We start from the raw sequence: 13,985 nt of genomic DNA on the forward strand, positions 1-13,985 counted from the left end.
CGCACTTTTTTCCGCTTCACTCCGCACACGAGCCTTGTGCTTTGCACTGGGCAGAGGGGGGAGGGGCAGTAGTTACACTCACAGTAGCACAGGAACAGAGTGGGAGGGAGAGAGAGAGAACGAGAGCCAGGGACAACCAATGTTGCCAACTTAGCGATTTTGTCGCTATATTTAGCGAGTTTTCAGACCCCTTAGCAACTTTTTTTCTAAAAAGAGTCGCTAAAAAAAGACGTGAAAGCGTGTATCGCTTTTACTCTCAACAAGCAGCGGGTGCTGTAACGCAGTCAGTTCTTCTTTTACTCTTATGCTGTTTTGTGGATCACAAGGTTTAAAATTACTTATAAACACACACACAAAGTAACTCCACCAGAGTGCCTATTTCGGGTCACTTTTGCCGGTCCCTGTAAAGGAGCAGGGTTGGAATTGTGACATTAAAAAAAACAATAATTGCTAAAAGAAATTTAATTTGTAGTTCTAAATAAACTCTAAATGCATTTAGGACGTTTTATACTCACTTTATGTCTCTTCCACGATGTTATTTCTCTCTCCAACAATGTAGGTTACAATTAGATTAGCATGACCAATTATGCAAATTAGGCGATGACGTCATTTAGCGACTTCTAGCGACTTTTAGGACAACCAATAGCGATTTTCCTTACTGAGGAGTTGGCAACACTGGGGACAACAACGTCACATTAGAAAGGTATAGTAATCATCCACAACTATTTTCAGTTGCAGATGATAAAGGATTCAGAAAGTTTATTCATGCAGGCCTATATGACAGAGAATGTGCATCTTCTTTTTGTTTTCATATTTTCATTTATATTTAATTGTGTTGTGGTTTGCAGTGTTTTGTGTTGTTTCACTTTAAATTTGTTTCAAAGGAAAGAGCTGAAAATGTAAATAATTAAAAGTTGAAATGTGAATAGTAGGGGTGCAACGATACACAAAATTCACGGTTCAGTTTGATTCGATACTTTGGTGTCACGGTTCGATATTTTTTCGATACTAAAAAAATGTTCATGCCTTTTTAATTTGTCATTTATTAAAATTATAAATATATATTTTAACTCAAAAGTACAGTTTTTAAATTTAATGTTGCTGAAACAAAGTAATAAAAAAACAAATCTATCTGATCCAGAGATCACTCATCTTTGGAAAAGAGAGTTTATTACAGAGAAATGTCTCTTTTCAAAATAAAAGCTATACTATACGCTTCTTCTGGGCTATATTCTCAGCAGCATATTAAACATATCAGGTCTCCATAAGGAGAATCATGTGCTAACGGCTGTCTAAATGACTCAGGTAAAGTTTGTAGCATGCATGCTTGTTGTTTTTGTCTGCTTCCACTTGTCTTAACACTAGGATGATGTCGGCGTAAATGTGCAGTCATATTTGTTGTGTTCCCACTAGTGCTGTCAGCGTTAATCTGAAATGACGTTAACGCCACAACACGGCAAATCTCCGTTAACGAGCTACCGCGGATCGCCCCGTGCGTGGGGCTGGACGGCCAACACGTTAACGAGCTAACTGCGCTAACACACTAGTTCCCACCCATGTAATTGAACATTGCGTGGCACATCCAACATACTGTTTTACTTTTTTCCATGACGCGCTTACCTTCAGGGTCATACGTCACATGAAAACCAAAAAAGTTCCAAACGCCAGATCTGAATGAGGGTGGGGGAGGTTCAATTTGCCATGTTGCAAGGAGAGCTTAACTTCTGTCTTGCAAGCTTGCCCTGCGCTCAGTGAATCTGCGTTCGACTACTCCGCCTAGGCGGCATTGTCGAGCGCAGATCCACTGAGCGCTCAACACAGACAGCATCATCAGAAGGAAAGTTGATAAAATACATTAAAAATGTTGTATTGTTCGATGCAAAAGCACTGTATCGAACGGTTCAATATCGATACGAGTATTGTTGCACCCCTAGTGAATAGTTGGTTTTTGTATTATATGATTTTGTCATGCTCCCCGTGTCTGCCCGGCGGACTCAGGTTGGCTACATATGTTTCTTGTTTACATCTGCCTCTCTCACGCTTGCCCTGTCTCACCGGGGCAGAGCTCATTGCAAGCTCCCGCGCCTGGCCCTCGCACCTGAGATTGTATTGTATCTTTATTTCAGACATATACAGAAAAAAACAATATATACACAAGTACACATACTTGCATTTACAAATACAAATATATATGTAAATACACACACGTATGTGCTCAGATAAAACAAAAAAAATAAAATAAATAAAATAAAACGACAATTATTAGGTCTGAAATGAAGTAGGAAGAAGTATAACATACTTATTAATCCCTACCCCATGCTCAACATTCTATTGAATCCCACTATTCCCATCATCACTTACCCCACACAATAAACAAGGAGAACATGTATAAACATAGCTACAGTGATAGATATAATTTAGATACAAATTATATTGTGGCTCATCGCGTAACCTCATCGACTACTTAAGGCAGTGGCTGGAAACATCTAGTTTCTGGATTATTGAGTAACCTCGGTAGTAATCTCCGGAGTACTAGTTCCTTGTTGTCTTTTCACGTCGCTGATTGATGAGATTAATCGCTTATTTTCCGTGAACAGGAATTCCGTTTCCCTTGGAGCCCTGGGTGTGCAAGATTGGTGATGTGCTGTGTTTCGTGGAGTCCCTCGTGTGTGAAGAGCTCCTTTTCCAGATTCCCCTGTGCCCTGGATCCCCCTTGCCCTCTCACTTGTATGAGAGGGCACCTGGTGTTGTATACCAATAAACGGAACTGTATTTTAGCTGCCTCGTCTGCGCTTGAGTCCATCCCACATCATGACAGATTTATTTATTACATTTTATGTGGAGTGAATAGATAAAAGTATATTTACTGTGGCCGCTAGAGACAAAGCACGTACGAACTCCATAGTATGTACAAACTCCGAAGCACATAAAAACTCCAAAATGTAAAAACTCAGAAGCATGTAAAAACTCCAAAACACATACAAAACACAACAGAAGTGCTCCAGGATGCTAGGCACGGTGTTGAGCTTTTGTTACCTAGCGGCTACACAAGCCACGAAGTACCAACGACCGGATTTGGTGTGTGGTAGTAACAGGTAAATGAACATTTTTTTAATTATTTGAATATATATGAGTGCTTGTGTATAAATACACAAACCATACACATATGCTTTCAATTGTGTAATTTAAGTGATCTCGGTAGCTCTGTTTTGGAAGTTCAGTTAACGCTACAAATGTGTTTTGGAGTTTGTACGTGCTTTGTCTCTATGGGCCACCACATATATTTATATATAAACATATATAAATAAAACCATGTTTCTTAAAAGTGAAGACAGGATTGAGACTCTTTCCATTCACCACAACATGATGACATCGACACAGTTTGCCTTTTATCTCACATGTTTGTTTCTGGGGCAAATGGGTAAGTTTCTCTTTAAACTACTGTCTGAACCTTTTTGCCATGCCTTCTTGTGTCCTGTGTACTTACTTGGTTCTCATTTTATTTCAGCTCACACAAATGATTTGAAATTGTCTGTTGATCAAGAAAGACGTTTTATATCAGTTAATACTGGGCAAAGTGTGACTTTGAATTGTTTTTATAACGGTAACGATGTGGCAAAGTTTTTCTGGTACAAGCTGAACTTGGGACACAAACTGAAGCTCATTTCTACTTTGTACAAGTACGGCACCAATGCTACGCTTCATGATGAATTCAAGAATGATTCACGATTCAGAGCGGCTACTGAGGAAAGAAAAATCTACTTAAAGATAACAAATGTGCAAATTTCAGACTCTGCTATTTACTACTGTGGAGCTTATGGCTACATGTTTGAGTTTGGAGAGGGTACTTTTGTTGATGTAAAGGGTTCAGGGTCGAACATCCCAACTTTAGTGCAGCAGTCAGCATCTGAGACCATCCAACCAGGAGGCTCTGTGACTCTGAACTGTACAGTACACACTGGGACCTGTGATGAAGAACACAGTGTTTACTGGTTCAGAGACTCTGAAGCGTCTTTCCCAAGAATCATTTACACCCATGGAGGCAGGAATGATGAGTGTGAGAGGAAACCCAACACACAGACACATACCTGTGTCTACAACCTGCCAATGAAGAGCCTGAATACGGCTCATGCTGGGACCTACTACTGTGCTATTGCCTCATGTGGACACATACTGTTTGGAAACAGGACCAAGCTGGACTTTAAGGGTGAGTAACTTGGCAATATTATTATAAAGTACATAATAGTATAGTCAAGGATCTTTAATGTTTCCTGGTGTCTGTCCACAGATGAGGGGAACTGTTGTGTCTCTGTGTATTTCTTGAGTGGAGCGTTGGCATTCACCACACTTCTGAGTGTTTTAATGGCTTTTTTATTGTGTGTAACCCACAAGAGAAACAGCACCACGTGCACAGGTACTGCAACTGCTATTGTTACTATCAATATAAACTGAATCAACCCAGCATCATAGTTAGAGAACTTCATCTGTTGTTTTTTTTAGAGTCTCATCCAAGAACGTCACCTCTTTCCTCAGCAGACACAGAGGTAATTTTTGTCTTGACATTCAAATGTTAACAACTGACTCAATTTATTTTCAGTCTTTTAAGTAATTTTATGTAACTGTATATATTTTATATTTTATTATCAGCACAATGAAGGAGACATCCATTATGCGGCTTTAAGGGATCCGAGAGCTGGCAGACCAAGAAGAAAGAGTAACAACAGCAAGGCTGAATGTGTCTACTCTAGTATGAGGCAGTAGAACTGGATGAGTTTCTTATCTGTTTTTGTGCTTTTGTTATTTTTAACAGGCTTCAGCATTTAAAGACCTAAAGACATTTGTTGTCTGTGAACTTCCTGATATGAGTTTTGCAACTTTATATTAAGATGAGTTTGATTTTGTTCCAAACAAAACAGTTTTTAGCCTGTGTGCTGGAATCTGAAAATCACAGTGTTTATATGTAGTAGATCCTGTACTCAGCTCTGCATTTGATTTAAATGCTTATATACAGTGCCGTAAAAAAATATTTGCCACTTTCCTGATTTCATTTCTTTTAGCGTTAGTCTTTTAACATTAGTCAAAGATTTTTTTTTAAGTAAATACAACAAATTACAATAAATACAAACATATTAACTATGATTAACCAGATTTTTTGGACAGCTGAGTGGGTGAGAGATTGAAGTCCCCGTGGCCGCCCCCTGCCATCACAGCTGAGGTGGTAAAACAACTTGACACCCAGCCTTACGTGTTAAAAATGAAAAGGAGTGCTAAAAGAAAGCTTTTCTATCTGCTACTATGTAGATAATCTTTTTTTAAATCAAAGATAAATCAAAAATATATGTCTGCTCAATATGTTATCAAAGAAATGCAGATTGAGTAGTGGAAATGATTTCTGTAATTTCTAGATTTTAGGTGTGTAGACATGATCCACAGTTTAACTTTTCATTCATGTCTGGGACTGAGAAGGACTGTGTCGCCAACCCTAGCATCACCCATACTTTTGAACAAAAAGAATAGTTTTCAATGTTGCAATGGTTTAACTCTGATTTATGTTTAAGTTGAGCAATATAATAATGCGAAAAGTTACGAATGATTTTAAAGACAAGCTTAATTCAGTCTCAAATTGTGATTGACAAACAGTTTTAAAGAGAAAAAGTATGTGGATTAAAAGGATTATGCTAAAGTGAATGTGCTAATGGAATCTAAACTGGATAAATCGTCATGTGAAGCTTAATCATATATGACTGAATGTTCTAATGTAATGAAATTTTCCATGTTAAAAGAGAGAAAATTATAAAGTGTTGTTGAAGATCAGTGACTGGATATTTAAGGTAGAAAGGTGGGCACTTGACAAAGTATAAACTGAAACGTCCGGAGACACTCTGCTGTTCCCTTCGTCTTCTGCGAGATGAGCAGCTCAGAAGTTTGGATCCCAGAATTTCACTGCTGGAAATTCTAGCAGGGACAACAGAGGGATTAACCAGCTGGGCAGACTGGTGCTGGACACTGGTCATGTCCATGGTTACTGGATGGACAAAGGAAGCAGTCATTAATCTCAGTCATTAATTTAGGATTAAAGATTTTGTCAGGATGAGGTCGTGGACGAAAGAAGGAGGACCCAAACGCTGGACTCACAGGTAGGTGAAGATTGGTGTTTTATTGTCAACGGAGTGAACAAACAGAACAGAAGTAGGAAACGGCTGGCCGGCTGGACGACTGACTGAATGGATGAATGAAAGACTGACTGACAACTGACCGGCTGACCTGACGGAACTGAACAGAGGACAACCTAACGGCGGCGAGAACAACATCACAATAACATCAATGACAAGACATTGGACTGGTTGAACTGAGGGACATAAATACACAGGCTGAGTGATGAGAGATTAGAACCTGGTGAGTACACAGCTGAACATAATGACCTAATGATAAACGGGAAGAGGACGGAACATAATGCACATGGACCAAGGCTAACACGATAAAACAGGAGGTGAAGCAGACAGAATATAAACAGTGAACATGAACTAAGAATACTGGGTCAAAGACCCAGAAACCCTGACAGATTTAAGGTCTTTATGATCAGTACAAAAATATACACAGTATACAGCGTACCGAAATGCCGTTTCACCCCAAGCCCCGCATGGTGCATTTATGAGAATATAAAACAAATTATCTCCAAGAGATATAAAACTATAATAAAATAAGAGCTAAAAAGGTACTATTACTAACTATATCTATGTACAATACACAACGACAGTAACTATGTGACTGAGGTGTGCAGATAAGCATATTGTTCCCACGCCCAGTTTGTAGTAAATTTGTGGAATTTTGTGTTGTTTTTGAGTCTTTTGGTGAGTTTTATGACGTGTTTGTAAAACTGTTTGTGTTTTTCGGTCCTTTGGTGGTAGTGAGTTGAGGGCTCTGAGTGCTTGGGGGCGGAAAGTTCTTGTAGTGTCTGGTCGTTACGGTTTTGATGCTGCGAAACCGTCTGCCAGATGGAAGGAGGGAAACAGTCCATGTGAGGGGTGGAAAGTGTCCTTCACTGTGTTGTGACCATCCAGCCAGGAGGCTCTGTGACTTTGAACTGCACGGTACACACTGGGACCTGTGATGAAGAACACAGTGTTTACTGGTTCAAAGAAACAGAAGCATCTCGTCCAGGACTGATTTACACTTATGGAGGCAAAAATGATCATCGTAGGACGAAAACTAACCCACAAGCAGACGCCTGTGTCTACAACCTGCCAATGAAGGATCTGAATCTGTCTCATGCTGGGACCTACTACTGTGCTGTTGACTCATGTGGACACATAGTGTTTGGAAACGGGACCAAGCTGGACTTTGAAAGTAAGTACATTCAAGAAGAACATCTACTCCCACTCTAAATTCATACAGCTGAACGCAATTTTATTTCTCCTCCTTTATCTGCAGATAACATGGACTCCTTTGTCTTGAAAGGAGCTGTTGCATTCATGACCGTTCTGACTATATCACTGGTTTCCACTTTGTGTGTGATCATCAAGATAAACAGCTGCTGCTGCCCAGAATGTTATCCAAGCTTTTCAAATTTCTCCATGAAACACAAAGAGGTAACTCTTGGGTTAAAAAACAACTTTGTTTCATAAGTCACAACAGATTATGAAGATGTGAATGTTAGAAACTATAACACTTGAACATCGAAAAAAGGTGCTTGTGTGAATGGGTAAGTGAGGCATGTTGTATAAAAAGCGCTCTGAGCTGCATTTACCATCGAATGTGTAATTCAATCTTTGTACTTTGTTGTTACCAGGAGAACAAGAGCAAGACTGGTGACTTCTGGAGTGAATGTGTGTACTTCAGCTTCAAGCAGTAAAACTGAAAATGGTTCATCTTTGTTTCTTTATAACAGAGCAGAACCTAATATTTTCACTTTTTAAAGTTTATCATGACTTTTCTAAAGTTTTATTTTTTAAGATTTCAGCTAAATGTGATGACTTTAGATTGCTGCTTTTCAATAAAACTCTTAAACAATTCATACAAGTGTGTTTGCAGTTTATATTTACCTCAGGATTTCTGATACTGACAGAAGAAATAAACACTAACTTCTGAAATAAACTGGGTGCAACTGTATTACTCAAGAAAGTGTTTGCAGCTCTACCAGCTCTACTGCAGAACTAGAAATGTTTCAGAAAAAAATCTCTGCTTCACAAAATAGTGTCGGGGGCCAAACTACACAAAACAGGTGAGGAGGGCAGAAAGAAGGACACAGGAAAGTCTTAGAGAATATTTCAAATTAAAGACCACATGCAGACAAGACCATCAGCTTCTTAAAAACTCCTGATTTGATTTGATAGAACAAAACTGTGTCAGAGACTAAAGTCACTGATATGAAAAGGTTGCCTCTTCACATCATTAGACATATGAGTACCATTCACTAATAGCAATCACATTTGCCATGCGTAGTTTCCAGACTCATCAAAACAAGTTTGTTTTTCCACTGTGGTTAGAGCATGCGGCAGACCTCAGTATACCTCTGTTGTTAAAAGTCAGGATCCCGACTTCACTTCAGAAACTTCGACAGAAAGGCTGAGCAAGCAAGCAGATTCACGGAGCTTTGCTTTTGTGCCACCATACCTCGCTCCAGCTTCTTCACTGTACTTCTCTGCTAAAATGACTAATGCTCTTTTGCTAACAAGTCCTTTCTTTTAAATGACTTGTTCTGTCGTGAGAAGTTGGATTTTATTTTTATCTCTAAGATGTGGCAGCGTGAGAATGAAGTTGCACATCTGTTAGGACTGTGTCCTGGAGACAGTTCATTTTGAGGCAGAACTGCTGTTATTTTTAAAAAGACATTTTTATGCCACACTGTTCTCAGAAGCTCTTATATCAATTTTGGGATGACAATGACTAAAATTGGAAGCAATGAGCTTTTGTAAAGTGTTTTAATATTGTCCATCTGGGTCTGCTACCTCTTTTCTCTCAGATTTTCAAGAACCTTTATGTTCCACTATTAAACTAGGCAGGATCATTACTGTTGGAGCATGGAAAATGTGCGGATTGGAAAAAATGGATTATCTGTTGCATGGACTGCTAAGCTAACAATATATACAGTAACTTTTAAGAACAAGCCTCCAATGTGTGTTTTACCTTGAATGCACAAAAAGCTGCCAGAAAAAGACTACTTGATGTTTGCCAAATGTGAAGTGGTCATCTTGCTGTTACTATGCATGTCCACGCAGATTCATACAAATTTTAGACTTTCAAAGAATTCAGTTCCTGATCGCAATACCTTACAATGGAAAGTGAGAACACTGAGAAGCTCATTGGAGCCTCTCTACCTTCCATCACAGACACTTATTGCACCGGCTGCATCCGCAAAGCAAGACTTTTTGCACAATACTCAGTCTTTTGCGCATTTCTACTGCACTGTTGTGTCTGTATCACGTGGTTTTGCACTGTCTTTGTTTTGGTTTTTTTGCGATTTTTGCAGATTGCACTTTATGCAGTCCTGTGTTGATTGTCTGTTATATGTCATATGTAGCATCATGGTGTTGGAGAAACATCGTCTTGTTTCACTGAGACCTGCTAACCGCCTTAACATTCTTTTGTTTTCTTCTGTTAGTGTGGCAGATGTGGGGGGGCTTCACTGGAGGTGTGAGTAAACTCGTGACATTTTCTATATGGGCGCATGATTAGCTAACTATCTTGTGTAAAGATTTAATGGCAGTAAAATTTATTTTCTTTCAACACAGCAACACAGTGACATTGCCAGGCATAAATCTGAAATGTTTTATCTTTGGCAATATAGGTAAGTTATGTTATGACTAGTGCTGACAATAAATTAAAAAAAATAACTAATGAATCTCACAATTTTCTATCATTAATCGTAATTAATTGCAATTACTTGATCAATAGCCTGGCTGCAATTACACTTTTTCAACTTTATACTTAAGCTTGTAACTGACATTCATGCAATACAGTGGCTTGCAAAAGTATTTGGAACTTCTGAACTTTTCCACATTTTGTCACATTACAGCCACAAACATGAATCAATTTTATTGGAATTCCACATGAAAGACCAACACAAAGTGGTGTACATGTGAGAAATCATACATGATTCCAAACGTGAAAAAGTTCAAGGGGGGCGAATACTTTTGCAAGCCATTGTATAATGCAGTACATGGAGAATAAACACAAAGAATGTATGCTTAAATTCAAAGAGAATTTGAATAATTTTCTTTAATCTTTTAACACAGGTTATCTCCTGTGAAATACAACTTTTAAAAAAACGTATATACTAATAGGTAATAGGCATAATATATATTAGTGCTGTCAAACAATTACAATTTTTTAACAGCTTCATCACTGGGTTACTATGGATTAATTTTGATTAATCACAATTAAATATCATTTCATTTTTATTCTATATTAATCATATGACATTTTACATGAGCAAACAGACTTGAGAAAAAAGGGAAATATATGCACTTAACATGTTTATTGAACATATTGAACATTCATATTAACAAAAACTCTGTAAACATTTATCCTCTCTCTCTGTCACTCTTGGAGGCACTTCTAGTCCTAGAAAGCATCCTAGAAAAGTCCTAGAAACGTGGAACCAAAGATATGTAAAGTGCGTGTTCTCAACAAAATTAACATGGCTGCAGTTTGTCGCAATCCACTTGGCAATTGTGTCAGTCAACATGTCTGAGGTACTTATTGAGCCCCCAATGCTCCGTGAGTGGTTTGTTGCAAGCTGGGTGACGCCTTAGCCAAAGTCCTAGCAGCATGCCCGACTAAAGTATGCTTCGCATCAATGGGATATTTTAAGCTGGAAGTGCTTTGGTGAAAAGAAAATTCCTTCTTACACAATGTGCGTAATACTTTATACCGGTCGACCGTTCAGTCTTGTTATTTTTTTAATACTCAAATTTCCCATCGAGAGGGCCAATGTGCATTTATCATCTTCCATATCTAGTTGATTGGTTCACCTGCCCGTCACTACCACTACTATCATGGCTCAAGAGTTGGGAGTTCGCCTTGTAATCGGAAGGTTGCCGGTTCGAGCCCCGGCTTGGACAGTCTCGGTCTTTGCATCCTTGGGTAAGATCCTTCACCCGTTGCTTACCGGTGGTGTTCAGGGGGCCCGGTGGCATTAGTGACCGGCCGCCTCTCCTCTGTCAGTGCGCCCCAGGGTGGCTGTGGCTACAATGTAGCTTGCCATCACCAGTGTGTGAATGGGTGGATGACTGGATGTGTAAAGCGCTTTGGGGTCCTTAGCGACTAGCAAAGTGCTATACAAATACAGGCCATTTACCATTTACCAGATCAGCTGCCCATTTGCGCATGTGCATAGGTAACTCTACTTGGACAAACTGTCCAAAACGCGTTAACATAAACATTTGAGGGATTTCGAGTCATTCTGCACTCTAAATGCGTTAATAGTGTTAACATTTTTCATGATGACGGCTTAATCTGTGTTAACGCATTAATTTTGACAGCACTAGCTATGACTTACACACACACAAACACACAGTTGTGGTCATAGTTTATACAGGTCTTGTCCTCAACCTCAAACATTTGAGGACTATAAGAAAAAGGCTTGAGAAAAAGGTGCATGGATACTAACCAATGTAAATAAACTGTATTATGTGTGAGCGCTCAAATATCCAAGCAGAATTATGCCTGTCTGTCTGAGCTTAACAGTATCAGAAGGGCATCATCAAGGTTTTTTTCATAAAAAGCATATCGTGTCAATTCTAGTTATCCAGTCAGTCTTAGTTTTAAAGCGAAAAAAGTATTAAGGATTTCTTCATATAGCACAGCAGTTTGAGTAAAATGACATCTGCACGATTTGCCTTCTGATATGTTTCTTCTTGGCTGTTGTCAGGGTGTGTTGTGTGGCAGGCAGGAGATTGGACCCAAATACAGGACTCGGTAACAAAGGATAGAACTTAGGGTGCAGCTTTATTGCCGGATGATGATCTTCATGGAAATAAACACTTAAAAAATAAACCAAAACCTCAAGTGTGAAACATAAACTAAACTGGCACTGGAAACTAGGCACAAGGAAGCACAGACTTGAAACACAGCACAAAAAGAGGGTATGAAGATTAATGACGTGAGAACAGGCTATGAATGACGGAGGACTGAAATACACCACAGAGTAATCAGGGAAACCTGAGAAAAACAAACCCGAAGTGAGAGCAAGGATATTTCCTGGAACACGAGGGGGGAAAACACAGCACGGGCAGAGTGTACGACGCGACAACAGACTGAGGACTAAACTACTGTACACAGGCAGGATAATGAGAGGATGGGGAACAGGTGGAAACATGGCTGGGACTAATCAGATGTAAAGAGACACAGGAAGCAAAGCAGACTCCACTGACAGAGGACAAAGACTATCAAAATAAAAACAGGAAACACACAGACTGACAAGATGCGTACACTTAACACAGTAACGTATTCTATGAGAAGGTGTGAAGTGGTTATACTGCATTTAACCCATACATTCTAATTTTATGTAACACATAAACTTTTAGATCAGAAGTTTGTACCACTTGCTGTATGAGCACTTATTGAAGCATACCGCTTGTTTTGAGATTTAATGATTAGGATTATTAATATGTAACCTTTAATTATGTTATTGCTTATTGTGACAAGAGATGGGCAGAGTACAGTAACATGTTACTGTAATCTGATTACTTTTTTCAAGTAACGAGGATATTAAGGGATTAGAAAAGGTAATTGGATTACCGTTACTTTCCCGTAAGCACGCTGCGTTACTGTGTTACTAATACCGTGATTTTCTTGTGAGAGTGTCTCATGACAATGATGGAAGTACTGAGTTTGATTCCGTAAAAAGTGACAAAAACATTAGCGTCAGCTGTTCACTGCGAGGGAAGAAAACTTTTTACAGCGAAAAACCCCGTAACTTCCAAGCAAGTACGCTACCATGGAATGGGAGATTCACAGACAAACTTGCGGATTCTTCCACTGACCGCTGCGGCACACCTGCACCAGGGCAAACCTCCGCCTAATATACTCCGCCGATGAAAATAGAGCAACAGGACCGCTGAATCTTTGATTTTATTTATTTTCTGCTGTGTTTTACTTGCATTTATTTGAAAAAGTGTAAACACAAAAACCTATTTTATGTTATGTGCTGGAATATGCAGAAAATAGGTTTAAATATTAAACAAATTTCTTCCAGTCAGAGAATGTTGCATATAATTAAAATTTTGCTTGATGCATAAAGTTAAAAGATTAAAACTAATAAAACAAGTTTTAAAAAGAGACTTTTTTCATTTGATTACATTTCATGTGATGAATTGTGCAGAAAAAGTAGAATTGGGCTGAAAGATCTATCGCTTTATCACCTATTCAGGTTGTAAATCATGTTTTTAAAAAGTAACTAAGTAATTAATTCCTTTTAAAAATAAGTAATCAGTAAAGTAACAGGATTACATTTGGGGGAGTAATCAGTAATTAGTTACTGATTACTTTTTTCAAATAACTTGACCAACACTGATTGTGATAAAACAAGACAGAGGGTTAGCCAGAGTTAGCCCATCAGAAGATGCACCTGGCCTTGCACCTGTTGAAAGTCTAAACTTTAATGACACGTTGATTGTTTAACTTAAAGGTTCTTATATAAAAACAGCCAATACTGAACATCATATCTAAAAAAGAAAATGAAGCTTAGTAAAAGTATGCTGCAAAAAAACATGGAATGAAATGGTTAACAAGAAACACAGGTCCTCGAAAATGCAGTAACCTGCCGTCCCTTACTGAGCTATATACCTTCTTTTACCATCATTTATGTTGTTTCCTAACAGTCCAGACACTGAGCTTAACATATAGGTGTCAGTTGACACGTGATCAAGTTCCCTAAATAGGACATGCTGTGTCATTTGTGGTTGGCCAATCAAACACAGTCTTCTTTGAAAAGCAAAGACAGGTTCAAGAATCTTTTCATTCAGCACCAGAGTCTGAACACG

General features: G+C 38.8%; 1 protein-coding gene across 2 annotated transcripts; it reads left to right on the plus strand.

Annotated features, from left to right (window-relative positions):
* Positions 1-3,362: 3,362 nt before the first annotated feature.
* On the plus strand, positions 3,363-5,017 carry LOC146715250 (uncharacterized). Of its 2 annotated transcripts, XM_085451670.1 has the most exons (5): positions 3,363-3,421; positions 3,509-4,207; positions 4,289-4,414; positions 4,501-4,544; positions 4,648-5,017. In XM_085451670.1, the coding sequence occupies exons 1-5, from the start codon at positions 3,364-3,366 to the stop codon at positions 4,759-4,761; spliced, it is 1,041 nt and encodes a 346-aa protein (XP_085307796.1). In that variant the 5' UTR covers position 3,363; the 3' UTR covers positions 4,762-5,017. The 2 variants fall into 2 exon arrangements, with proteins under 2 accessions (XP_085307796.1, XP_085307795.1); XM_085451669.1 differs by having other exon boundaries at positions 3,365-4,207.
* Positions 5,018-13,985: the final 8,968 nt, after the last annotated feature.

The sequence above is a fragment of the Copadichromis virginalis genome, linkage group LG3 (assembly GCF_057382275.1).
Source record: "Copadichromis virginalis isolate Kocher_CV1m ecotype Utaka linkage group LG3, C_Virginalis_male_GT1.1, whole genome shotgun sequence".
Classification (NCBI taxonomy): domain Eukaryota; kingdom Metazoa; phylum Chordata; class Actinopteri; order Cichliformes; family Cichlidae; genus Copadichromis; species Copadichromis virginalis.